Source organism: Dermacentor variabilis, chromosome 5, assembly GCF_050947875.1.
Source record: "Dermacentor variabilis isolate Ectoservices chromosome 5, ASM5094787v1, whole genome shotgun sequence".
Classification (NCBI taxonomy): Eukaryota; Metazoa; Arthropoda; class Arachnida; order Ixodida; family Ixodidae; genus Dermacentor; species Dermacentor variabilis.
In genome coordinates this window covers 53,176,805-53,202,597 of record NC_134572.1, presented here as the reverse complement: position 1 = coordinate 53,202,597, position 25,793 = coordinate 53,176,805, and the positions used below count along the sequence as shown (strand labels likewise).

General features: G+C 47.4%; 1 protein-coding gene across 1 annotated transcript in view; it reads right to left on the bottom strand.

Annotated features, from left to right (window-relative positions):
* Positions 1-22,776, bottom strand: part of LOC142582609 (ATP-binding cassette sub-family G member 1-like) — a 42,883-nt gene extending 20,107 nt beyond the window's left edge. The window contains exons 1-4 of the mRNA XM_075692497.1: positions 22,501-22,776; positions 19,887-20,041; positions 17,438-17,555; positions 10,342-10,528 (exon numbers count right to left, since the gene is read on the bottom strand). Coding sequence (XP_075548612.1) covers positions 10,342-10,528; positions 17,438-17,555; positions 19,887-20,041; positions 22,501-22,538 — 498 coding nt within the window. The 5' untranslated portion in view covers positions 22,539-22,776. The remainder of the gene's footprint in view (positions 1-10,341; positions 10,529-17,437; positions 17,556-19,886; positions 20,042-22,500) is intronic.
* Positions 22,777-25,793: the final 3,017 nt, after the last annotated feature.

The following is a 25,793-nucleotide window of genomic DNA, read 5'->3' as shown; positions in this document are numbered from 1 at the left end:
TGTGAACAAAACGCACTTAGTGACTTTGCGATCCACATGCTATCGTGAGTGATGTTTAATAATAATATTTGGGGTTTTACGTGCCAAAACCACTTTCTGATTATGAGGCACGCCGTAGTGGAGGACTCCGGAAATTTTGACCACCTGGGGTTCTTTAACGTGCACCTAAATCTAAGCACACGGGTGTTTTCGCATTTCGCCCCCATCGAAATGCGGCCGCCGTGGCCGGGATTCGATCGCGCGACCTCGTGCTCAGCAGCCCAACACCATAGCCACTGAGCAACCACGGCGGGTTAGAGTGATGTTTGTGTCATGTGCAATCCAGAGCATGCACTGATAGACAAACGCCAACCTCTTGGCGATAATAAAAGAAATGGCAGACCTGCTTACCCTGAAACAAAGTATCGTCGTCAGGCAGCTTTGTGGTAAAAATAACTGTGTTTATCAACGTTTGTCACTTACAGAGGCTGTCAGTTCGATAAGCTCCTAGATAGTGGATACCTTGTAAATGCGGCGCGAACATTTCAACAATGGTCTAGCCACTCCCTCATGGCCGGACGAAAAGTAGGTTGCATAAGAGCCTTTCGGTGTTGGGACATCCCTATCCTTATGTAATTACGTATACCATAATTCACACGAAAAGTCTTCTGAGGTGGGCAGAAGCTGGTCACGAGCAGCCTCTATACCAAGTATATCAAATTGTCTAATTTGATCCAGAACTTTGTTTGGCGACGCTTTCCAATTTTTGGACTGGCGAAGTTTTATGACAGGTTCGTAGGAGAATCATTGGCACACCTACGAAGCCAGCGATAGGAAAGGCAAGCATAACTCCAGTAGATTCATCATATGCCAGCAAGCAAAATTGTAATGTAGAGACTAGCTAATTAGCGTCGCAACGTCATAAGCGTTAGTTCACTGGACAGTGGACTAGGCACGGCATCTTGTTTCCTACTCATCTTATTTTGCTTTAAAGCTCGTATGGCATGCTAGCGGAACTTAAAAAATTTCTGCCTCCTTAAAATCTTAGTGTCACTCGACATTAGATAAAGCGTGCTACTAGGAAACAGGCTCACGCCTCTACGTGCTGGACGGGAATAGCAATTTCATCCGCGGAGCTCTGCTTCTCTCCTATGTGCGCCTTTATTGGTATATATTGGAAAATGGCGATCTCTCACTACGCTGGTCACTGTTGAATGCGTCTGAATGGCTTCAAATAAATCATTTTTAACGCGACAGCGTAAAGGGCCCTGTATCTCAGAAAATCCGGCGTCGTTGTCGGCGTTCGGTGTCGGCGTCCCGAGAACGAAATATTTTCCCAAACCACGCGTTTCGAACCTTTAGCCGTTACTGAACTCTAATTGAATTTCTCACTCAAGATAAGAAAATATATATATATATCTATCAGAAAATTCGCAAAGTAAGGCTTACACACAACCTTCAGATATGATAGAGACGGATACTAACGTGAGTATACAAACACAAATCGCTTTTCCAGCTGCCGTTTCAAGTCTGAAATAAAAGTGGAAGCGGCACGTCCAGCTCGGTTTCCTCTAACATCATCCAGATGACGCTCGCCTCTGCGCATCCGCGCATCTAGAATGTTGGCAACCAAGTACAGGGTAATTGAAAGAGTAAATAGACAACCAGGATGAATCAGAAAAAAAAAGTGAGAGAGACAGATACAGCGGAGTGGGTGCACAGAATGTAAATGAAAAAGACCACGGAGATTTACAACAATGAGAAGAAAGAAATTAGAAAGGGAGATTTGGACGATGATGCGAAGGGAAGTGCCTTGCTACCTGAGGCTTGGGATGGTTGCCTACGGAGGAAGCCATACCGCCGCAAATATTCGCAGTTAGATGAGGCATGGGTATTGCTGCGGAAAAAAATCCGGAGACCACTGAGCACATCCTAGCGGAATGCGAAGGTATTCACTCAGCGAGACCAGTACGCAACGTACACCTTCCATAAGCGCTTGCAATTAAAGTGGGCGGAAGCATCAACCGGTCAGCACTCGAGATAAGCAAAAAGAGAGAGAGAGGAGAATTCAGGAAAGGCAGGGATGTTAACCAGTCAATAGTCTGGTTGGCTACCCTACACTGGGGGATGGGAGAAGGGGAAGAGAAAGAAGGGAGAGAGAAGGTGTAGGTACGTGTACGGACAGCACTTCAGTTAGAGTCGCTCGAGCAAACCAGAAGTTCTGAGAAAACACAAAAGTGCCTTCACTGCCTTCTGAGCCGATGATCGGTCGGGACGGTGCTCTAATATGGTCTGTTCACTCAGAGGACGATTATCGAGTGTCCTCAATGTGTTGGACAAAGACTGTCTTTGCGCTTGAAATTGAGGACAATGGCACAATAAGTGGGCAATGTTCTCCTCGCATCCGCAAACATCACATGCAGGAGTATTAGCCATGCCAAGTAGTGCTGAGTAGGCATTCGTGAAGGCAACTCCAAGCCATAACCGACACAGAAGAGACGCTTCACGTCGGTGTAGACCCGCTGGAGGTTTTAGTTGAAGTGACGGGTTTAGCCTGTGCAGTCTTGTGCGCCTTGTATGTGCGGTGTTCCACTCTGCCAAGGAGATCGTGCGTGCTAGAATGCCAAGTTGCCTCGCGGCGTCGGTCCTTGAGAGAGGAATGGGGACGCAGCGGTCTTCTTGGTTTGACGTCCGAGCTGCCTTATCAGCGTCATCATTTCCAAGGATACCGCAATGACCTGGTATCCACTGAAAAGAGATATCATGTCCTTTTGCTATTAAGTGATGAACAAGTTCCGCGATTTCGCACGTGAGCTGATCGTGAGTTCCATGTCGGAGAAACGACTGCACACATTGCAAGGCCGGCCTTGAATCGCAGAAGACTGCCCATTTTCTAGGACTTTCAGCGTTTATCACTTGAAGCGCGTCGCGGAGAGCCTCGAGCTCTGCAGCTGTGGACGTAGTGACATGGGAAGTCTTGAACCGCTTGGTTATTCTCATTGCTGGTATAACTAGAGCGCCGCCGGAACTGGTTGATGTAGTTGATCCATCAGTGTAGACGTGTGTGCAGTCGCTGTATTTCTCGTACAAGAGAAGTAAAGTTAGTTGCTTGAGCGCTGATGATGGCAAGTCCGACTTCTTCTGAAGGCCTGGGATTGTAAGGTTCACTTGAGTACGGCGCATACACCATGGAGGAATGGAAGGCCTTGCCGCAGGTGTGTAACCTGACCTGAAAGAGGCACAGTGCGCGAAGACAGTCGCACTGAATGTCGTGTGGGGCCTATCTACTGGGAGACTTGCTAGGTGGTGGGTAGGGGTCCGGGCAAAGTGTCGTATGTGCACACGCATTGTTTCAATGATAATGTGCGTTTTAATAGTGAAATCTTGAGCGACTGCAATAACCTCAGTCGTTGACGCACTCCGCGGTAGACCGAGACATATCTTGAGGGCTTGGGCTTGGATGCTTTGAATTATATTCAGGTTAGTTCTGCAGGTGTTGGACATGACCGGTAGACTGTACCGTAGGAATCCAATAAAGAGGACCCTGTACAGTTGCAGCATAGAGTGTACTGGTACTCGCCAGGTCTTTCCTGCAAGGAACTTAAACATATGACAAATTCCTGTCAGGCGCTTTTTCACATAATTCACATGAGGGGTCCAGGAGAGATTTTTATCAAGGACCACCCCCAAAAATCTGTGACTCGTGTTGTACGAGATCATGTGTCTGTCGACGGATATCATGTATGGAGACATTGATTTCCTGGTAAATGCCACCGCTGCGCACTTTTCGTATGATATACGAAGTCCTTGTTCTCTAAGGTAGGATGATGTTAAAGTGGCTGACTTTTCAAGCCGCGCGCGAAGCTGCAGTCGCATCACAGCCGACGTCCAAATGCAAATGTCGTCGGCATAGATGGAGAGCCTAACGGTGCCTGGCAGGATGTCGGAGAGTCCAATGAGTGTTCGACTGAAGAGCGTTGGGCTGAGTACTCCGCCCTGAGGCACCCCACGGTTACTGTAATGCTGTGAGGTCGGGCCATCCTCGGTAAGCACGAAAAAGGATCTCTTATGTAGATAGCTACTTATCCAGAGATAGACTTTGCCGCCAAGTCCTACTGCCTCTAACGCGTTGAAAATCGCTTCGTGCGTTACGTTATCGTACACTCCTTTAACATCCAGAAACAGGGCAGCAGATAATCTTTTGCAGGACTTCTGGTGCTCGACGTACGTCACTAAGTCGATAACGTTGTCTATGGAAGAACGGCCACGCCTGAAGCCGGCCACTGCATCTGGATATACCTGGTAATGTTCGAGGTACCATTCTAGCCGTGCTAGAACCATCCTCTCCATTAGTTTTCCGATGCAACTGGCAAGCGCAATTGGTCGGTATGATGCAATGTCTACAGGCGACTTGCCAGGCTTGAGTAGTGGAATTAGGCGACTGGTCTTCCATTCCTGCGGAACCGTACCTGTCTGCCAGGAGCTGTTGAACAAGAGCAGGAGCTCTTTTCGAGCCTCTTCGCCAAGATTACATAGGGCACGGTAGGTTATACCGTCGGGTCCTGGTGAAGATGAACGCTTGCACAAGGCCAGTGCAGCTTCGAGCTCGTCCATGGAGAAAGGACTATCCATGCGGGGGTCGCGTGAAACCGGTGAGTGGTGGAGCGTCGATGTTCCAGCGGAACTAGTTTCGCCAGCAATCCTCCTGCAGAAAGCTTCCGCTACGTCAATCTCGCTGCATTGTTGGTGAAGGGCCAAAGACTTAAAAGGGTGGCGCTGCTGAGGGGTTCCACGGAGACCACGAACAGTTCTCCATATGTGAGACAAAGGTTCTCGTGGATCCAAAGATTCGCAGAATGATTTCCATCTTTGCGATGCGAGTTCGTCCATGCGACGCTGAATCTTCTTTTGAGTTCTTCTGGCCAACCTCAAGTCATGTACAGACTTCGTGCGCCTGTATCTTCGCTCTGCACGACGACGAATTGCACGAAGCTTCTCTAGCTCGATGTCGTATTCGGTGCGTGTATACGTTCTCAGAAGCGAATGTTTCGCAACCTCTAGAGCACCTTTTATGATGTCCTCTAGGCTAGAGGACAAGTCATCACGACAGCCGTCTTCGACAATTGACTTGAACATTGGCCAGTCGATACATTGTGTGACGCCGGCTAACCTGGAGTCCGTCAACCCTTCAACCCTAAGATAAGTGGGTAGGTGGTCACTTCCCCGCGTTTCAATATCCGGAAATCACCTGACCTTTCTAGTGAAAGAGCGTGAAACAAAGGTCAGGTCCAGGCAGCTACAGTAGGCAGTTCCACGCAGGAAGGTGGGGCTTCCATCATTTAACAAGCACAGTTCTTGTTCGGAGGCAAATGACACTAATTTTCTGCCTCTCGAGTTTATCTTAATTAGAACTTCCCCAGAGATGGTGGTGGGCATTAAAATCTCCAGTAATCACCAAAGGCTGCGGAGTCGCCGTCGTGATTCGCCGTAATCTCTCGCAGTCCAGCCGACTTGAGGGCGATATGTAGGCTCCAATTAATGTGAAAGTGAGCTTGCCTTTCTTTACTGTCAGACATACGTATTGGTTTTCTTGGTCAGACGACACTGGGTGATGGACATACGTAAGATCACGTCGCATGAATACGATGATCTTGCTGCATTCTCCGTGGGTGGCTGACATGAAACACTCATACCCGGACAGTCTGATGTTATCTGATAAGGGCTCGCAGATGACGATGATTGGGAACTTATTCGTGAACACAAACTATCGAAAGTCCGACATGCGCGACTTCAGTCCTCTGGCGTTCCACTGAAATATCGACGCGTTTCGGACTTCGTCACGAAACGACGGCTTCTGGAGAGCCATGATTTTAACCAAGAGCTGCAAGTACTGGACTCAAAGTGTCCAGCACCTGTAGTGCGCTTTGCGCAGACGAAGACTTCATGTTGGTAAGTATAACGCGAATGGCATTCATGAGCGACCGCAGAATGTTGATGACCTGGAGATCATCAATCAGCGTCGCTTCAACAGGTGCAGAAGCCGTGGAAGTCGGTGCGTTTTGAGGTAACTTAGCAGGGAGATGTGCGCTCGGTAGCTCAGGCCATTCTTCAGGACGGGCGAGCCTCCCCGCTTTGTTTTCTTTCCTTGTATCTATCTTGGTGGCGCAGTGTGGTGATGCGGCAGTCCTTCTGACGGTAGCTGGCGTGTACCTATCTGCAGTTTCGGAATTTCGCGAACGTTTTCTGTGTCGATGCCGACGTTGCCGTACAGCGGTAGCAGCCTCTCGATGCGTTGAATTGTCCCGCACCATTCGTTTTAGAATGGTGAATTCCGTCCGCATCCGCGGGCAATCCTTTGATGAGGCCTTGTGAGGACCACTGCAGTTAGGGCATTTTAGATCATGTGCGTTGCAGGCGTCTTCTGAATGAGACTCAGAGCACCGCGGGCACACGACGTTGTTCACACAGACACCCTTCACGTGGCCAATCTTGCAACATTTGAAACACTGGAGGGGCTTCGGTACGAATGGTCGTACTGGATGGCGGACATGTCCTACTTTGACGTGGGAAGGAAGGCTGTCTCCTTCAAACAAAATCTTCACACAGCGTGTATTTCCCAATCTGGAAATCCTTGTAATGAAAGTGCCTTCTGTCGTTGGCTTTATCAACGTTGGCAAGTCGTCATTAGAAATGGCAACGTCGACGTCATAAATGACGCCCGCAGTACCATCCCCGCCTGTGGGGATCATTGATCGCACCTTTACATTGTCGATATCAGTTATATTACGTAGGTGTTGTAGGGCGCTGCGATGTAAAACATCAACTGCCAGGACATTCTTCCGCGAGTTTATTCGCACGTCTTTAATCTCATTTGGTGCGATTCTCTCAAGTAAGGAAGAGAGGACCTGCCTGTTGAGGAGCCGCAAATTGGTCGCCGGGTCCACGGGCATGAAGAGCACAGTGTGCGGCCAGCGCAGCGGTGCACTCTTCACGGTAGAAGCACTTGGCGACGAAGATGCCTGCAGTAGTCTTCTTTTCGCTGATCTACTCATCACGACCTGGAAGTCGTCCGATGAGTCGTAGCTGTCCGAACATATCTCAGTGGCCTCGCTGTCTGTGGCGCTTGACGCACTTCCACGTTTCCTGGACGCTAGCCGACCTGACGGCTGCACATCAGGAAAGTCCTCGGAGATTTCTTCATCCATTGCCGCAAGGAGGGAGCGGCAGCTCCCAGAAATGCAGGAAAACAAAGCGAAAAAACGGAGACAAACGTAGAAGCGTTCTATCAAAGAATCACTTCGTCTTCCTCTCCCCGAGATAAGCAAGATTCGTTTAAAGTATATGGGGGGGAGCACGGTCGATATTGAAACGACCGGATCATGTACCGGCAAATGTAGCTGACCAAGGTAGATAAAGAATTTTTGAAGGAGAAAAAGAAGATTAAGGAGACGTATATAAAAATACAAGCATGGAAAACATGTATGGTAGTGACTACAGTGACGGGGCCCTGTACTTTAACATCTGCACTACAGTGACGGGGCCCGGCACTTTAACACCAGCACTACAGTGACGGGGTCCGTCACTTTAACAACAACACTGTAGCGACGGGTATTGGGGGCGAGGACTTACGGAGTCGCCATCTGTCGGAAGCGCCTCACTTGCGTAGTCTGAGGGATAACGCGGCGCGCTCCCCATAGGTTTGGCTATCGGCGCTAAATAAACATACCCCGCTGGAGCTCTCCTGGACATTTTTGCAAGTACTCTCTAAATGACAGAATCATCTTACATTTAAAATAATAATATTGGACAAACAGAAGGCCCAGAATGATTTACAGACGCTATATCTTTACCTACTACGTACTCTAAGCTAGGACACTGCGTGCGGTGGCCGCGATCGATTTCCCGGAACCGGTTTCTTGCGTTAAAGGTAGCAATCAGTGAGAAAAAAACTATGTGAAATATGTTCTCATAGTGGGCCGTCTTATAACCAAATGGAGCATCACAGCATGAAGCTTCAATGCAGTGATCGCTCGGGTTCGCGGTGACCGACAGTTGGTCTGCATGCGTGTCCGCGCACAATGTTTCGTTTTCGCTGCGAGAGCGTTTTCGCACCATGCCGTGAGCTTTATGCCGCAGTATATGAGCATTTGACCGTACGCAAGCAACCATTGTTGCATGTACACTATCAGAGCTGTTCAACAATAATTTCGCTATAGCTAGGGACTTCAACGTCTATACGGCGACTTGTGCTGTGCCATCGCGATGATTCAGTGTTTTCGTTTTCTTTTCTTCTAAAGTCTTCAAAGCTTCAATATCATTATTTCTCAAGTTGCATGGCACTGGATGCTTATCGGTCTTCTAAGCGAGCAATTACCCGCTGCTTCTTTTTCTTAATCCAGTAAAGTATTCATTGTCTGGTGCTACACAAGCATCAACATATGCCATGCCTTATTTTAATGCGCTTTTTACCGTTCCCTTTCCATTCCAGCAAACTTTCTTTCTTTCTTTATTATTATCATCATAGGTGTTACAGTGCATACGCAAAAGACTGTCGGACCCAACAGCCGCAGGCTAGTGGATGGGTCCGGATGCGAAATATAATACACATTCGGTTCAAGCGTAGGGGGATCAATGCAGAGGATGAATGCACTACATCAGCACACTAAAAACAGAAAAAAAATGAATTTTTTACAGCATGCATAAAAATTATCACCAGTTACATAAATTATCAAACTGCAAGGAAGAGAACGCCAAGCAAGAATACAGGCAACAAATTAGTGGTTTATAGCTAATAAATATAATTGTAGTGCTTTGCCGAAATTTCGTGCTTTTTTTTGGAGGATATGTTGTTCAATGTCTCCAAAGGCTATCAGGGGACACAAGATTGGTGAAAAAGAAATTGAAGTCGCCTCTGAGAAAGCTCCTTCAGCAGTTCCGGACGACAGAGTTGAGATCGGTGAAATCCGGAACTATTTCCCCGATGATCGGTGGGCCGCGCTCACTGCAACAATTACTCAGAAGCGTAATCATAGTTGGTGGACATTCAGTGCATGTCGGCAAAGGGTTCATGATAACGCCATTGGGTGTGACGCGTGCCTGAAGTGGCTACACTTTAAATGTGTATCAGTCACATCTACGCCAAAAAGTAAGGTGTGGTTTTGTCGGAATTGTGTGAAATTTTCAAAATTATGCAAATTTTTCTCAATATAGGCGTGTTCAGATTACGCTAATCAAAGTCCCATTATCATTCTTTTTGTTTTCTGTAGAATTTTTATATGTGATGCGCAAATATGTTGACACAAAGGAATAACCCTTAGCTCTGCATGAAACACTCTAGTTTTCTTGAGAAAACATTTTATATGACAAGAAATGGAGCATGCTATTTTTGCGATTTCGCAAAGTTCCAAGTTCGCCCTCCTGCATGCACAATTTTTTTTTTGTCATGCTTGAGTATTTTCTCATGTAAGCCTAACAACTTGTATTGTTTCAAACATCAAGTAATATTTCTTTTGTTGTCTTCTTATTCTGGGGATAATGTCTAAACATTTCTCCACGAGCTACGCGCTACGAAGAAGCCACTTTTGAGCCCAACCTTCACGCAAGATGTATCGATATTTGATCACTGAGAAAACATTCATGCGCAACAAAAATGTATCGCGTATGCAGGAGGGTCCCAAACATGGAACTTATCGAAATCGCAAAACGCTAATCTCCACTTTTTGTCATATACGATCACGGTCATGGGACCTCGATTACCGATCTTATACCAACATGTCCATATATATGTTCGTATTTTTGTCATATGTCAATGTGGTTAAAGAGCCGCACCCCGTCTCTGTAGCGTAGATGTTAAAGTGCCGGGCCCCGTCACTGTAGTGCAGATGTTAAAGTACCGGGCCCCGTCACTGTAGTTACTGCCAACATGTATAGCATACCTGATTAAATCAAACAGGCTATGTGACTATTTGCCACCGCCCCGTTTCAAAGGGGATGACAATAAACATCACCATCATCACTGCGGCAGCGGCGGATCCCGCCGTGCGGGGAACAGCAGAGATAAAAGAACCAGAAATCTCGCCTTCGTGCAAGCCTTCGTCGCCAGCGTTTGGAGGTAAACATTACGGTTACATAGGCTGCAGTTACCGGGAGCGTGAGAAGCAGTAAGGGATCTTTGAACGCTATGGCGCTTCACTCCTAAAGGCAAAGCTTGAGGGTTCTCCGATTTCCTTTAACTTACGCCCAATTAACTATGGTAATCCCCAAATTTAAGTACTAAACAAACAAAATGCCGTCTCTAAGCCTTGTGCGAAGAAAAGGTCTGACTTTATGGGCGAGTCAAAATATGCTGAAAAAAAAACTTACGAGATGAGATATGGGTTCCCCTCCAATTGACGAGGTTCTGAGCTCTATACTCATGGTGAGAGCTTCCCGTACTGTCAGATATTGCAGTAGGCAATCGTCCTGCATGACGTAGCAACTCTCCATGTTGAACAGTTTCACATCTCGCAGATAGCCGTTGACGTGAACTTCACCGTCGTAACCTTCGTGGCTGTAGTAAACAGTAATTGCCAGTACATTAAAGCACTGCGCTATGCTTTCATTGTAACAGCTAGCAATCGTAAGAGCCGTGGGCTCAAGCGGTGTTCACAACGAGAGCCAATTGATTACAGTAACTAAACTAAGCCGCTTGTCAAAATTCTAGTGCGATTGAAAGCTTACAGTTTCTTGTACCCTGAGGAACATTGTTGGTGACACGGTACTAATTGTTTAAAAGGCACCATGGTTCCCTTACTAAAGCATTCACAAACCGAAACCCCCGAGAGGAGTTGTTTAGCGCTTTTTAACTGCAGATACCTTGTGTCCTACAGAACAATAACCATGTTTTCTCCACTGTAAAGGGTTCATTTTGCTGAAGATAGCTCGCCATAATACTAACATTCATTCATAATCAATACTCAAGAGGCAGCCTGCCCATCTTCAGTAAGTCACTACGAACTACATAAAAGTAATCAAGCTGCATTTCGTGCAGAAGACAAGAGCGTTACAACCCCATTTCTAAAAAGGAATTTAAAACGCAGTGACCTGTCGGAGAGCACGCTTCACGAAAAGTACTGCTGATCATAATACTGTTACGGGGTATTGGGAGTATAGAAGATCGTATTTGCAATATATATATATATATATATATATATATATATATATATACCCAGAGCGAGTTAGCGTAGTTAAGATGCCTGACCACCAACAACATGCAGCAGCAAGCGTCCCGCGATCTTCTTCTTCCTCTCTTCTTTCATCCTTCCGTAACAGGACCGCGGGTGGTGAAGCGCCGTCTCGGCGCATGTTAGGCGAAGAATTGCGAGCGAAGTATGGGTTTAGCCACGAAACGTGGACGACGTCAACAGGCGTCGGACTTGAGGATGCATAACTGTAGCGGCACAGTATCGTAATTTACGTCGTTAACTTGACGTGGGACTTCATAAGGCCCTGTGTAGCGAGAAAGAAGCTTCTGGGAGAGGCCAACCCGACGACATGGTGACCAAAGGAGCACCCAAGCACCTGGAGCGAACTTAACATCGCGATGGCACTGGTCGTAACGCTCTTTTTGTATATGCTGGGAGGCTAATAAACGAGATCAGCCGACTTGTCATGTCATGTGAGAGCGATGGATGACTTCACGAGCGTACTCAGTTGCAACACGTGGCACAGAAGGGTGAATGGTGTCAAACGGCAATGTGGGGTCGCGACCATACAAAAGATAAACGGGTGAATATCCTTTGGTGTCATGTCGGGACGGGTTATACGCGAACGTCACATAGGCCAGCGTGGCGTTCCAGTCACGCAGATCGTTGGAGACGTACATCGACAGCATCTCTGTGATCGTTCGGTTGAGACCTTCCGAAGACCGTTCGTTTGTGGTTGTTATATATATAGGCGGTGGACAGCTTGCGCTCAGTGGCACGAAAGCGGAGGAGGTCGTCGACAACTCGAGACAAGAGCGAGCGTCCGCGGTCTGTAAGTAACTGTCGAGGTGCACCGTGGTGGAGAATGATGTCTTGGAGGAGAAAATTGGCGACGTCTGTTGCGCAACTAGTCGGCAACGCCTTTGTTGTCGCGTAGCGTGTCACGTAATCAGTAGCGACGGCGATAGACTTATTCCCTTAAGTCGTCGTCCGAAAAGGGCCAAGCAGGACACATCCTGCGGGAAAGAACCGTTCAGAGGGAACTTCAATTGTATGGAGTCGTCCGACAGGTGGCAAGGGAGGTTTTTTTCCGGCGCTGACACAATTCACAAGTTGCGACATAACGACGCACGGAATGATAGAGACCCGGCCAGAAGAACCGGCGTCGTACGCGGTCGTATGTACGCAAAACGCCAAGGTGTCCCGCCGTCGGTGCATCGGGAAGTTGTTCCAGAGCGACGAATCGCAGATGACGAGGAAGGACAAGAAGCAACTCAGGGCCGTCAGGGTTTATATTGCGGCGGTAGAGGATGCCGTCGTGCAGAACGAACATGCGGCGCGTGCCCTCAGTGCTGTCAGATTGCACTACGGCGATGATGGTCCATCACGCAGGGCACCGGATCATGCGCAGCAGGCTCAGGGGGATCCACGGGGTGACGAGAGAGGCAGTCAGCGTCCTTGTGCAGACGTCCAGACTTATACTTGACAACAAACGAAAATTCCTGGAGCCGCAAAGCCCAGCGACCAAGCCGTCCTGTAGGGTCCCGGAGGGAAGAAGGCCAGCAGAGTACGTGGTGGGCTGTAACGACCGAAAACGTGCGACTGTAAAAATATGGCCGGAACTTGGCAACAGCCCAAACTAAAGCCAAGCACTCCCGCTCGGTGACTGAGTAATTTATCTCGGCAGGTGACACCAGGTGGCTGCCGTAGGCTATCACGCACTCGGTACCATTCTGTTGTTGGGCGAGAACAGCGCCGATGCCGTGACCGCTTACGTCAGTGTGGACTTTGGTCGGTGCAGATGGATCAAAGTGGGCAAGTATGGGAGGAGTGGTCAGAAATCCGATGAGAGCTGCGAATGCGTGAGCCTGCTCCAAGCGCCATGAGAATGGCCTGTTCTTCTTTAGAAGATCTGTCAAGGGCGACACGGCGAGAGTAGGAACACAGGCCGACGAAGCAACGCACGTCAGAAGCAGAACGTGGCACAGTGAAACTGCGTACGGCGCGAACTTTTTCCGGATCTGGTTTGACACCGGATGTGTCAACGAGGTGTCCCGACATGGTAATCTGATGGCGTCCAAATTGACACTTCGAGGAGTTCAGCTGGAGGCCGGCTTTTCGGAAGACCGCAATAATGGCAGCAAGTCGGGTAAGGTGGCTGCCGAACGTGGGAGAAAAAACAATAACGTCGTCAGAGTAACAGAGACAGGTGGTCCACTTATAGGCTCGCAGAAGAAGGTCCATCACACGTTCAAATGTCCTAGGAGCATTGCATAGGCCAAAGGGCATGACTTTGAACTGATAAAAGCCATCCGGTGTGGTGAAGGCCGTCTTCTCGCGGTATATTTCATCAACTGAAATCTTCCAGTAGCCAGATCAAAGATCGATGGACGAGAACTATGTAGCTTCGTGCAAGTAGTCAAAGGCGTCATCGATGCGTGGTAGTGGGTAGACGTCTTTTCGCGTGATCTTGTTTAAGTGGCGATAATCGACGCAAAAACGTCAGGTACCATCTTTCTTTTTCACAAGGACGACAGGCGAAGCCCAAGGGCTGGCTGATGGCTCGATGACCCCTTTGCGGAGAATTTTGTCCACTTCTGACTGGATGACTCGACGTTCAGCATGCGATACCCGATAGGGACGCCGAGAAATAGGATTCGTGTCTCCAGCGTTTATACGGTGGTGAACAACAGACGTTTGGCCTAAAGGCCTGTCACCGAAATCAAAGATGTCACTGTACGATTCAATCAAGAGACGTATGTCCGTGGCCTGCGCAGAGGTGAGGTCAGGTGAAATCATTTTCGCGAAGTCATCCGTTAAAGAACCAGAGCTGTGAGTTGCAATTACTGCTAATAAACCACTCTCGGAATTCAGACTCTCAATATCAAATTCGGAACCACTAGAACCACTGGCCAAGAACATGCCGGCCGGAATCACTTGAGGGCACAGGCTGAAATTCAGAAGCGGTACAACGACGTCGTTATTAGTAACCGTGACCAGCATATGTGGAACAGCAACGTTCCGGTTTAAAAGCACGTAGATGGTGGGGGAAGCACATATTCACTGTCACGAACCTGTGGCTGGGCGGTCAAAGTGACGTAAGTAACTGCCTCGGGTGACAGACGCACATCATGAAGCGAGCACAAGTGCGGTGGGGTGGTGCTCGGAACATCGGCGAGTTGAGGCAGTTCTAACTGAAGAACGCCGGTCGCGCAGTCGATGAGAGCAGAATGAATGAATAAAAAGTCCAATCCAAGGATAACGTCATGAGGGCAGTTGTCGATCACAGCAAAGGGAACAGAAATAGGGCGGCCGGCTACACTTAAACGCGCAGTACACATTCCAAGAATAACCAGCACGCCGCCGTCAGGCACACGAAGCACTCGGGCTGCTGGGGTGACGATATTTTAACGCGATAGCGTTAAGGAGCTCGTGTCGCAGAAAAGCCGGTGTCGTCGGCGTCGGTGTCGGCGTCCGCGGCGTTGGCCGTGAGCGATAAATCACGGCAGGCACTTCATAAATAAAAAGCAACTTCCAAGATGGGCTGGGTGGGAATCGAACCAGGGTCTCCGGAGTGTGAGACGGAGGCGTTACCACTGAGCCAAGAGTTCGATGCTTCAAAGCGGTACAAAAGCGCCTCTAGTGAACGCGGTGTTGCCTTAGAAACGAGCTGTTTCTAAGGCTCAGGCGTGCGTCGCTTGCTCAGGCGCTCATTTCGTTGTCGCGCCGAACGCTGCGTTGCTCGACGCTCACCGCGTCCGATGCGGGGCGCGTAGTCGCTGCGCCGTAGCCCAATACCCCTTGGCGGGTCGACGGGAACGCTGTCGCGTTCCACTCTTGAAGGCGAAGCTTAAGCGTCCTCCAATTTTTTTTTTCAAACGTCTACGCAGGCTAGCCCTAATCACAGATATGTGAACTCCAGGGTCGACGAGTGCTTGGACCGGTACGCCGTTTATTTTATCGTCAATTACACTTCTCCTTGTGGGCACAGACAAGAGTATTTGCTGCGGTAGTCGGCAATGCAGCACCACCTCCGAGGGCTGCATTTCCTAGTTTTACGAAAGGGTGCGGCCAAAAGCTACAGGGGACGAAAGGCGACGTGGCTGCGGTGAACAGGAAGATCGGCGACGTGTTTCCGGTGAATGAGACTGGTGTCCGCGCGGCGATGGTGAGCGGTTGTACCACGTGTTCCGAGCAGAGTTGTCAGCGCTGTTAGACTCGGCGGTGGGCGAAACATTGCGGGCATTTCCATCAAAACGGCTCAGGTTGGTTGGCGTGGGAGGTGCTGAGGGCCACGAGTTGCGACAATATCGCGCGACATGACCAACGCGGCGACAGCTGAAACATATCGGCTGGTCGTCCGAAGTTCTCCACTAAGTCGGGTTGCGATAACGCGGAGAGAAGCGTCGGCGTGGAGCGAAAATAGTAGAATGGCGTTCGTTAGCTATGGGATTGGCGACAGCACACAGACTGTAAACCAATGTTTTCAAGTTCCTGGCCAACGATGGCTTGTACGAGGGTAACTGAGAATGTGCTAGCATCAGGGCTACGCGAACAGAAAGCTGCGGGCGCCATCGCATTCAGCTCCCGTCTAACGATTCGGACCACGTTATCTGATGGCGACGCATGCTACTGTGCGGGCTGATCTTTACACGTCGATGTTGCGGCAGTATTGAGAAGTCTGGCGAATAGTTGCAAGACGCGTCGGCGTTTGGCCTGCTGGAATTGTCGACACTCTTTAATGCTTGCATCAACTGTAGAGCAGATCTAGCACATGAGCAGATTAAACGCGTCGTCAGCAACAACCTTAAGCACGTGCCCGACCTTCTCAGCTTCTGTCAAGTCGTAATCGGCTTTAGGACAAAGTGCAGGACAATGCAGAGAAGGCTTTAGGACAATGCAGAGAAGGCTACGTAATTATTCACTCGCGTAGCTCCTTTCCCAATGCTTACTTACCGTGCAAAAGGGCAAAAAGGAGGAGAAATATGCGCATGCATACCTTTCTAAACTGTCTGCACGTTACAACGCTTATGGTAGCCACGTGCCAAGCCAGTTGCAATAGCTGAGCACTAGCAGTCATGTGATGTGTGCGCACAGAAAACCTGAAAACTCTGATAGTAAATTATTTTAATAATGACACGTAACGAGAGAGACAGAGTGAAGGGCGTCATATGCTTTCTTGACTCTCCCCCTACTCGAGAACTAGTTCGTACGCCACTGGTCCCTCATCTCCTCCCCCATGCAGAGTATCATGAAGGCAACTTTGCACCCACCGACAGTATTGTATTGGTGTCATTAAATCTATCTATCTATCTATCTATCTATCTATCTATCTATCTATCTATCTATCTATCTATCTATCTATCTATCTATCTATCTATCTATCTATCTATCTCACAGAAAGCTGGTGGCCCCAGCATGCTGTGTGGACTGTCGGTCAGCATTTCTTAAGGTCGATCTCACAGCCGTCCTACTGTTCTCTGTACTGTTTTGTGTGCAAAACGCCATTTAGACGAAAACTATTTAAACAAGACACAGAGTTCATTTGTATTTCTTTAATATTTTTGTTTCTTAACTTTTTTTTCAAACAATGAATGGCTCTTGCCCACTAGGAGAGATTGACAAAAAAGCAGCCAGTCTTGCAAGCTCCCGAATAGAAGGAAAAGAACACGAGCCAGGCTTTGTTGTGGATTATTATTATTATTAGTAGTAGTAGTAGTAGTAGTAGTAGTAGTAGTAGTAGTAGTAGTAGTAGTAGTAGTAGTAGTAGTAGTAGTAGTAGTAGTAGTAGTACCTTAATGTCAATGGAACCTGCAGGCTGTGTTGTTTTTCGTGGTCTTTGAAGTCGTGGTCGTTCTCGTTCTCCTTGTCTTCGTCGCCCATAATGTGTCACTTGTCACTTATCTCTTACTCCTTTGTTTTATTATTATTTTACATAGCGCACTTAGGAATGTAGTGACCGAGGTACACGAGACAGCGGCGTTCCCTAAAAGATTACATTTCTCGGAAAGAGGATTAGTTATATTTAAAGAGGCACAAGTGAGAAATTGAGAACCACATTCGTTGCCACAATGCCGATCACGATAAATATAACTAAAACTCGTTGCGTTCTTGAACCAAGAGCCTTGGTTGACTTGTGCGTAACTGCCATTAGATCTTTCTAATTTACACGCTGGGTTGCCAGGCATCGTAGAAGTTACGTTTATTCAGTGGTTCCGATTTGCATAATCGATGCTTGCTTACCACCACGTATGGTGAGATATGATAGTGCTTACTAGTGACCGGAAAGGACATTGAGAAGCGAGGTCTTGCCAGCTCCTGATGGACCCATGATGGCGGTAAGCGTCCCGGGTAATGCCTTCCCGTACAAGCGAGCCAGCAGCGCTCGCTTTCCTGCAAGTTTCGTTAAGAGAGAGAGAGAGAGAGAGGGATATAAGGAAGGCAGGGATGATAACCAGTAAGAGTCCGGTTGGCTACCCTACCGTTGGGGAAGAGAAAGAAGGGAGTTAAAGCATGAAAGAAATGCATGGTGACAAAACTGAAAGTTGGGGAAATTGGTGGGAGCTCATGGCCAAAGAACGTACAGCGCTACATATACGTGTGTTATGGTCGCTGTTTATTAAATGACTAGAGCCTGAGAATAAACGCCACCGAACGGGTGGCTATCCATGTCACCAAAAATAGAGTTCTCAATAAGTTGAAGAAAGTTGAAATAATAAGTTCACAGCAAATTGAAAAAGGGACAATAGCGGAGGGATAAAATATCGCACAACTCAGACATAGCCTGCCAAGAAAAAAAAAAGTAGCCTGCGGTGAAATAACTTATAACTAAGGCACTGCCTGCTGTACTATGTCGATAGTAATAGCGGGATCTATCGGCAACACGCGAAATAACACGAAGAGTGTCAAGCAGCAAGCACTGAACCACAACCTCCAAGTATGCTTATTTGACCACAGTCGAAGTTTGTACTTATACCATCACAACAACTCAAACTTTTGTCTAATGAGCGTCCGCTTCAACACTGGTTATAAAGTAAGCGAAATTAAAATTCACATCGTGAATAACAGTGTTCATTATCCTATACGCACATTTTGTACAGTTTATTGAGAACAATAACTTATTTACTTCATTTCAATATGGATTTCGTAAGACTTTTTTATATGACATTCAACTTTTCACATCCACTAATGACTTGCATGACAATATTGATTATGGCCTTCTTATTGACCGCGTATACCTCTATTTTGTTAAAGCTTTAGAAAAAGTTAACCACTTTCTCCACTTAGATAAATTAAACCTGGTGAACCTCAATGCTGCCGTAATTGAACGGATTGAAGCATCCCTTACTCACCCCGCTTAATTTGTCGTCGACAACGAGACAACGTCACCTACGATGCATGTCTTATATAGCCCATAGCATAAAGCTGTCCTCGCACCACTGCTATCTTTAATATACATAAATGAGTCGCCTACTCACATGTCCTCTCTGGTCTGTTTACTTGGGGACTATTGCGCGATATGCCGTAAAATAACTAATGGATCTGACTTTACACTTGTTGAAACAGACCTCAACTCTGTGCATTGGTGGCGCCGCACATGGCACGTGTAACTAAATTTCAGCAAGTGCAAGGCCATGTATATTGCCCGCACTAACATAGCGCACCCTCCGTATCGCATAAATAATCAGCCGCTAGAATCAGTAACGTCATACAAGTACCTTGGTGAATGCATAATCAACAGCTTGTCTCGCAATAGACACATCAATCGCTTTAAATCCGAAAACCAACTGCACTCTAAACACCCTGCGCCAAAACTTTTTCAGGCTTCTGCATTATCAAAACTTGTGCATTACACCACGTCCGCTCGCCCGCAGCTTGCATACGCAGTGTCGTTGTGAGGCCCCCACCACCGTACATTAACCCACAAAACTTTTTCAGGCTTCTGCATTATCAAAACTTGTGCATTACACCACGTCCGCTCGCCCGCAGCTTGCATACGCAGTGTCGTTGTGAGGCCCCCACCGCCGTACATTAACCCACAATCTAAAAGCAGTAGAAAACCCCGCAAACAAGTCTGTCGTGCCTAACTACCGCCGTACATCCAGCCTAGCCATCGTGAAAAGATGACTGCAGCTTCCTTCACTCGCCAATGGCAGGAATATACATTTACCACAAGATATACAATCATACACCATGTTTATTTTTCTTGTAGATTCGTCCCGCACCGCTTAAAGCTGCGCGTCTTAATCATCTTCAAAAGGTCAGCCTACCCAAAAGTCACACGGTCACACAATCGCTCTCATTTTTACCAATGACTGCGAAAGATTTGAATCAGCCTCTAGGGTCTGTAAGAAGCATCGGTGATCCCATACACTTCCAATATGCACTGGTAACTCTTCTTCAATTAGTTGATCTGCGACCACTGTGTAATTTATTTTTATGCCTGCGCGTACTCTACAGCAGCTTGTGTATCTTTCATTTCTGATTGATATTTGCAGTCTTCTTGTATTTTTTCGCGTAATTTTTCGTTGCTTCTGTATTCTTCTGCATCACTGGTACTGGTTGTCTAAGCCCATTTTCTGAAATTAATTTATAATTAGCCTGTTTCATATTATATATATGCGTGTCTTATCACCTCTCCCCTCTGTATTATACATATCTCCTTGATGGCAAAAACAAATAAATAAATAAATACACTTAAAAGCCTCGCAAATGTACATTTACCTGTCTTTGTTTTGACAGAGAAGGTAATGTCTTTCCATTCCAAAGTGGTAGGAGGACAATTTAAGCCTAGAATAATTTCTTCAGTTTCGGCGGCCACTGCCACATTTCCAAACTGGCTTTTCCCTTGCCTGAAACACGTGTCTCCTTCTCGCCGACTGCATAAAGAAAGAAGAAACAGCACTAGTTACGGACAACATTGCGGTTACGTAAAATAAAGATCCCATTACTGATCAGCAAACATTCTTCAGAACAACAGCCGTCACAGGCTTTGGAACACTTACTCGAAAAATAATTACCACGCATGGCTTACAGCAAATTTGCGCGTGTACCCCATGACCGGACTTTCCTGTGTCGAGTAGTCTCTTAAATCCTGTCTACCTGCTCTTATGAATTCCGCGGTTTCTTTTATACTCTCATTTCCAAGGTGTCCATTAACTCCTTTTGAAACACGATGACCCTCACACAACACAGGAGAAGCATACAACGGCAGTAAGTTCCAGATACGAAGTGAGGACCACAGCTCAGCGAGGCGGTCGTACGGAAGCCTGCACAACACGTTCACCATTCCACACCATTTATTACGTTCCGGAATACATAAAAAAGCTTTTGATCTTACATGATGTTCACATTACTATAATTCAACTAGCACGCGTGCGGCTTTTCGCGGCACGGAAAATTGCACATGATCGAGAAGCTTTGGATAATGCGTAATATCATGGGCCACTCTATAGAAGAACAGAAAGTCTGATTTGATACGTCTTAATATTAGAGGTCTTAGTTTAGGTGTATTTCAGAGGGCTGGACCATGATCGCCAGAAAGGCAAAATTGGTGCTTGAAAATTTATTTATTCTCGGATCGTTCGATTTGGTCAGAATTATATTTTCGCGTTCCGCGCCAAACTACGCATGCCTTCTTTAGTAGTGGAAGGCAAACAGTAGGGGCCCTATAACGAGAGGCTATTCCAATATGTTTTTATTCCAATCTCCTGAAGTGAAATTTGCTTAACCACCGACGCAAGCATCGGGTGGTGACCCGCGGGTTGTCTGAACAGGACAATCAAATGCTCTCCTCGTTTATATGAGGTCGCATTTGTTTGCTTTCAAAACAAATAACATTGCCTAAAGTGAGCGGCTTGTCTTATCTAATTGGCTCACAGGAGGCAAGCAGCACGCTCAAGTGGAGAGGGATTCAATGGGGCCGAGCCAGTGCACTGAAAATCGATAACCAGAGATGGTGGTGCCGGCGTCTGCGATTGGTCCGCTTTCCCTTACTTAGCTTGCGGTGGCTCGTCGACAATCACGGCGGCATGTAACCGAAGGTCAAGAATGCCGCTAAAGTAGACCCTCAGCAAAGAACAGTTGGCAGAGCGAGTTCGTAAGTATGCCGAAAGTGCTTGAGATCGCTACATGGCCACGCAAAAAGTTTTGTTGCCCGCAAATATACTCATGCTCTCCGACAGGTGCGAGTAGCCAGTGCGTGAACGGTAAGCGGCAGCCATATTTTATTCCTTTCGGAACGGGGCAGCCTGAGGCTATTCAGAAAAACATTCAGTTTTTTTTCGGCATATTATAGCATCTTTAATGCATACATGACCCTTTCACGTGGTGGGTTCTTGCGGTTTCGCGACATTGCGTGACAGACAGGTGAAATGGCTACGGCCCGAAAACTTTTTATCAATAGCCGAGGGCTAATGACGAAAAGGTGTCGAATCAGAAATAACTATTTTTCTTTTGTTCGGTCCAATGTGCATAATCAATTTGTAGGAGACATATCAGATGGGGAGCTATCGCGGTTTCGTGACGTCGCCTGACAGCCAGGAGAAGTTGGGGTGGTTCAAAAATGTTTTTTGACCAATCACAGAGGGTTGATTGCAGAATTGGAATAGAAAAATTTTTAATGGCTTTACGTTATAGGCGCCCTAGAATACAACTTCGGATAGGCAATAGGGGAGTGGAAGTCATGCGGTATACGACTAACAATACCAAGAGGGCGAAGAGATAATAATAATAAATGTTCATTTTATTCTAGACTCTCTAACTCTAACTGCCGGGCACAACATATCCACAAACATGTTTGCACGAGTAAGCCAACGATTGTCGGCACCGACGAACTGTCTCAGCACCCATTGGTAATGCAAAAAACTAGCACGACAGAAATTAACACACCAATCTATTAACCTATCTACAGCCCGCACATTGCACAAATTAACACGCCTCAAAGGTCAGTTCGTTACATCCTGACTTACTTCGGTTAGTCATACAATATACATATCCTGGGCGGAAAGACCATATGGAGTAAATTCCTGCTCATCGCTACAGTGAGGCGCTGGATAGGACACTGTATCGCACGAAAGCGAAAGCATTGCAGGAAACGAGGGATCGGGGAATATGTCCCTGCTATAATGCTCACAAACGTTCTGCGTCGCCGACAAAGACAGTCGATACCACCATCCAGCTCCACAGATGTATAAGATCTATCGTGCGAAATAACATACCACAACTACAGTATAGAGTAGAATTTTTCATTGCTACGTATTTGCATGTAGCGCAAGAGAAAACACGTGACATTCAGTTGACATGTAAAAAAGGAAAGAAATAGAGGCGAAGTACTTACGGCAGAGGCATATCTGCGATATTTTCAAAACTCGTCATGTCCTTGCATGGGCAGTCGCGTTGTTGTGCCAGAATTGCTTTGTAAATTGGCGAAGAGGCCGTGAACCTTCTGAAGTATGGTTTCCACAAACACCCCTACTGTCGCACTTCTGGCACCCTGTGCCACGGAGTAACACATTTAGGAGGTGAAACTCCCGTCAGCGCGAGCGAGCGCGGGCGACCAGATAAGATCACAATCCGCCTCTTTCACGGCGCGACGGCGCATGCGTCTTGTCCTAGCGGAATAGTCGCGAAACGTTTTGGAAGGGACGCGCGCGCGGCCGCGCGGCCAGATATCGGGGGAAAGTACCCCCCCCAAAAAAAGCGCTTGGTCGCGCGCTGTTGCAAACGCTCGTGCCATCTACCGCGTTGAAACTCTACTGGTAGCTGGGCGACGGTGCGGTGCGGTGCCGAAAACGTGCGTAAGACTGCAACTCCACTTTGAAACTGAAAAGGACCAGGGCTTGGTCCGAACTGCACCGTTAACCACGTAGTTGCCGCCTTGCATTGACGGCTGTCAAATTTGTCGATAAACCCCTGCGTTACACTTGGGCGACACTTCAAAAACACGTTGCTGACGCATTCTTCTTACAGCGTCGGCCCACTGTTGGTGGTGGCAGCGCGTGCCTGACTTCGTGTACTATTTTAAGGCGTGGTAACATTGGGTCGATACGAGACCGACAGGACGCTGACGCCGACGATTGGCCGACTATTCAGCACTGTGTCACTGAGATCATTTGATCGTAATAGGCTGACTTCGACGCAACCGATGGGTGCGAGTTGTCATATAGCGCGACGGGCTTTCGTGTCGACAGCACCGACAAAATCAGAGTGTCGACCATGATAGCTTGACCGAACCCTACGTGATTAGCCGTCGAACCGACAACGCGATAGCTGCAGCTCATTCACTTGTACATATAATTATTCGCGCTCAAAATGCGTCGAAATGCCTTCGAAGTTGAAATGCACGAGCTTCAGTCCTCTCAAGCCGTGCACGTGAAGTTTGAGTCAATGTTGATCCTGTTTAGCGAAGTTTGGATTAGGCCTGAGCCCGTCGAGTTCGTGTACCCGCTACCGATGGAGCTGGACTTAAAAAATAGGCAGTCTGGACGAAGGAAACCGCTCTTATAGTTAGGTTGCGGCCCTATAGCGATTTGATAACTACTCATTTCGCACGGCGCGTACACAGTAAGCGGCAGGCGGTGACACTGCGCTGTGCCAATATCTTGTACTTTGCTCATCGTTCCCGATCGCTACCGGTCGCATTCCCGTAAATGGTGGGTCCGTGTGGGTTTCTGTGCTGACATTTCTTAATTCCAAAGAAGCACTGTTTACCTCTGCGTCAAAAAGGAAAGAAGAGACAGTGCATTCGATACAGCAGCAAAAACTCGCTCAGTTGCCAACGGTGTCAGCGATGGCAGCCGCCTTCTCGCGAGAAAAGTGCACGGCATATAATTGGGGACTTATGCCGAGCACAGTTGTCTCTAATAATACTTTATAGCACGCGCAAACTGTAAGTATGATGAAGTTAAACAAAACCGAGAATCAGTAGCAACAGCCCGTCATATATATGCGTCTTGATCACAGTAGCAGTTTAAGGAACTCGGCCGTTCATACTGACACGTCTGTATGTTTTGCTACATCTTAAGATTATTTCACATTAGCGATGCGCCGTTTCTACAATATTCGAAGAGCTAACAGCGATCTGAAGCTGTAGATGTAAACAAATGCACCGCTTTGGCAAGGCTGCGCTCGAAGGCTTCTTGAATATGCTAAATGTTTAGTGAATGTGTAAAAGCAATACAAAAAGCGATGTGCAATCGCAGACATCAGCGACAACGAACTCAAGGGAGCCGTGTCAGCAGGAACTCAGCGGGCCTTTATCGGCCCGCGCTGTTACCACAACAGCGCACTCGGGCCTGTTCACACACTATACTCGATGGGCGAACTACATGCTGCCCCGGAGGAACCATTATTAATCAATCGCGATCCACGAACCGCACAACCGACGCACACTCAACATGGGCGCAGGTACACAAATCAACCGGCGAAATCCCCGACACCCTTCCAAAACGTTTCCAGCGGCGTGCGTCAGAGGGCAGCACAGGAACATGAAAGGGGCGGAAATATGCGCCGACGGGGCTGCATACAGTGGCGGCTCCATGCGGCGCGTCGTAGAAGCCGCAGCGAAAAAAAAATGCAGTGCCCAGGCAGGCGGCTCCGGCGCGCTCTCAACGGCGGTAATTTCTTTCCAGTCCGCCAGGCGCCGCCAGCACTATAACGGCTCCGCGGGCTTGTGACCTTTTCTGGTCGCCGCAAACAGCGGAGTTTCCACTCCTAAATGTTTCTTGCTCCGTGCCCTGTGCAGAGGTCTGTTTCAATGATATTTCATCCCGGCCTATATACGCATGCTATCTTTGCTGAATCCACTTCACGCAATCCCCGTATCATGTTACAGACTGGCCTGACCCCTTTACACAGGCCGCTGATGATAAAACTGTCTTCTGGTCAAGTTTCTTCATGAAACATTCAACGCAGAAATTTTGGGAACACTAAAAAAAATAAAAGAAAGGAAGTTAAATTTGTACACGTGAAGTTTGAGTTCTGTGAGCGCTCTTTTCTTCTCCATTTTTTTTTTTTTTTTTTTGCATGAGAACGTGTTCTGGATCTGGAGAACGTGTTCTGGAGCTTAACAAAACATTTAAGCGCTCCACTTATATGGCACCGACATAGGAGGCTGTTTACTCTAAGCGTGTGTTCATCTTGTATATAAGAAAGTGGGAATGGGCCAAATAATTTATGCTGATGAAAGATTAGTTACAAACGAGCGCCCCTATTCACAAAAAGTTATTATGAACAAAAAGCATTCTGAATTCAACCCAAGGTGCTTAAGAAGTATAAGAAAAAATTATCGATTTCAAGTGACTAATTTATTAATATTACTCCGAAACTTGCGAAACTACAATGAATCGTTATCTTACTTTGTAATTAAGTTGAAGATTGGAGCTCTTTATAAAACACGAAATTTTTTGTTCCATACTCACAGAGCTTTCAGTAAAGATGTATTTATGGCGCACACGAATTAGCACGCTGTAAACAATGAACTAGGGTGGTTGCTTGGGCTAGTTGGTAATTCATGATAAAAAATGACGTACACTACTGCGAGAGACGACATACACAGCGCTGTGTATGTCATCTCTCGCAGTCCTTCTCCTTCGCGCTGTACGTCATTTTTTATCGCTGTAAAGACTTGCA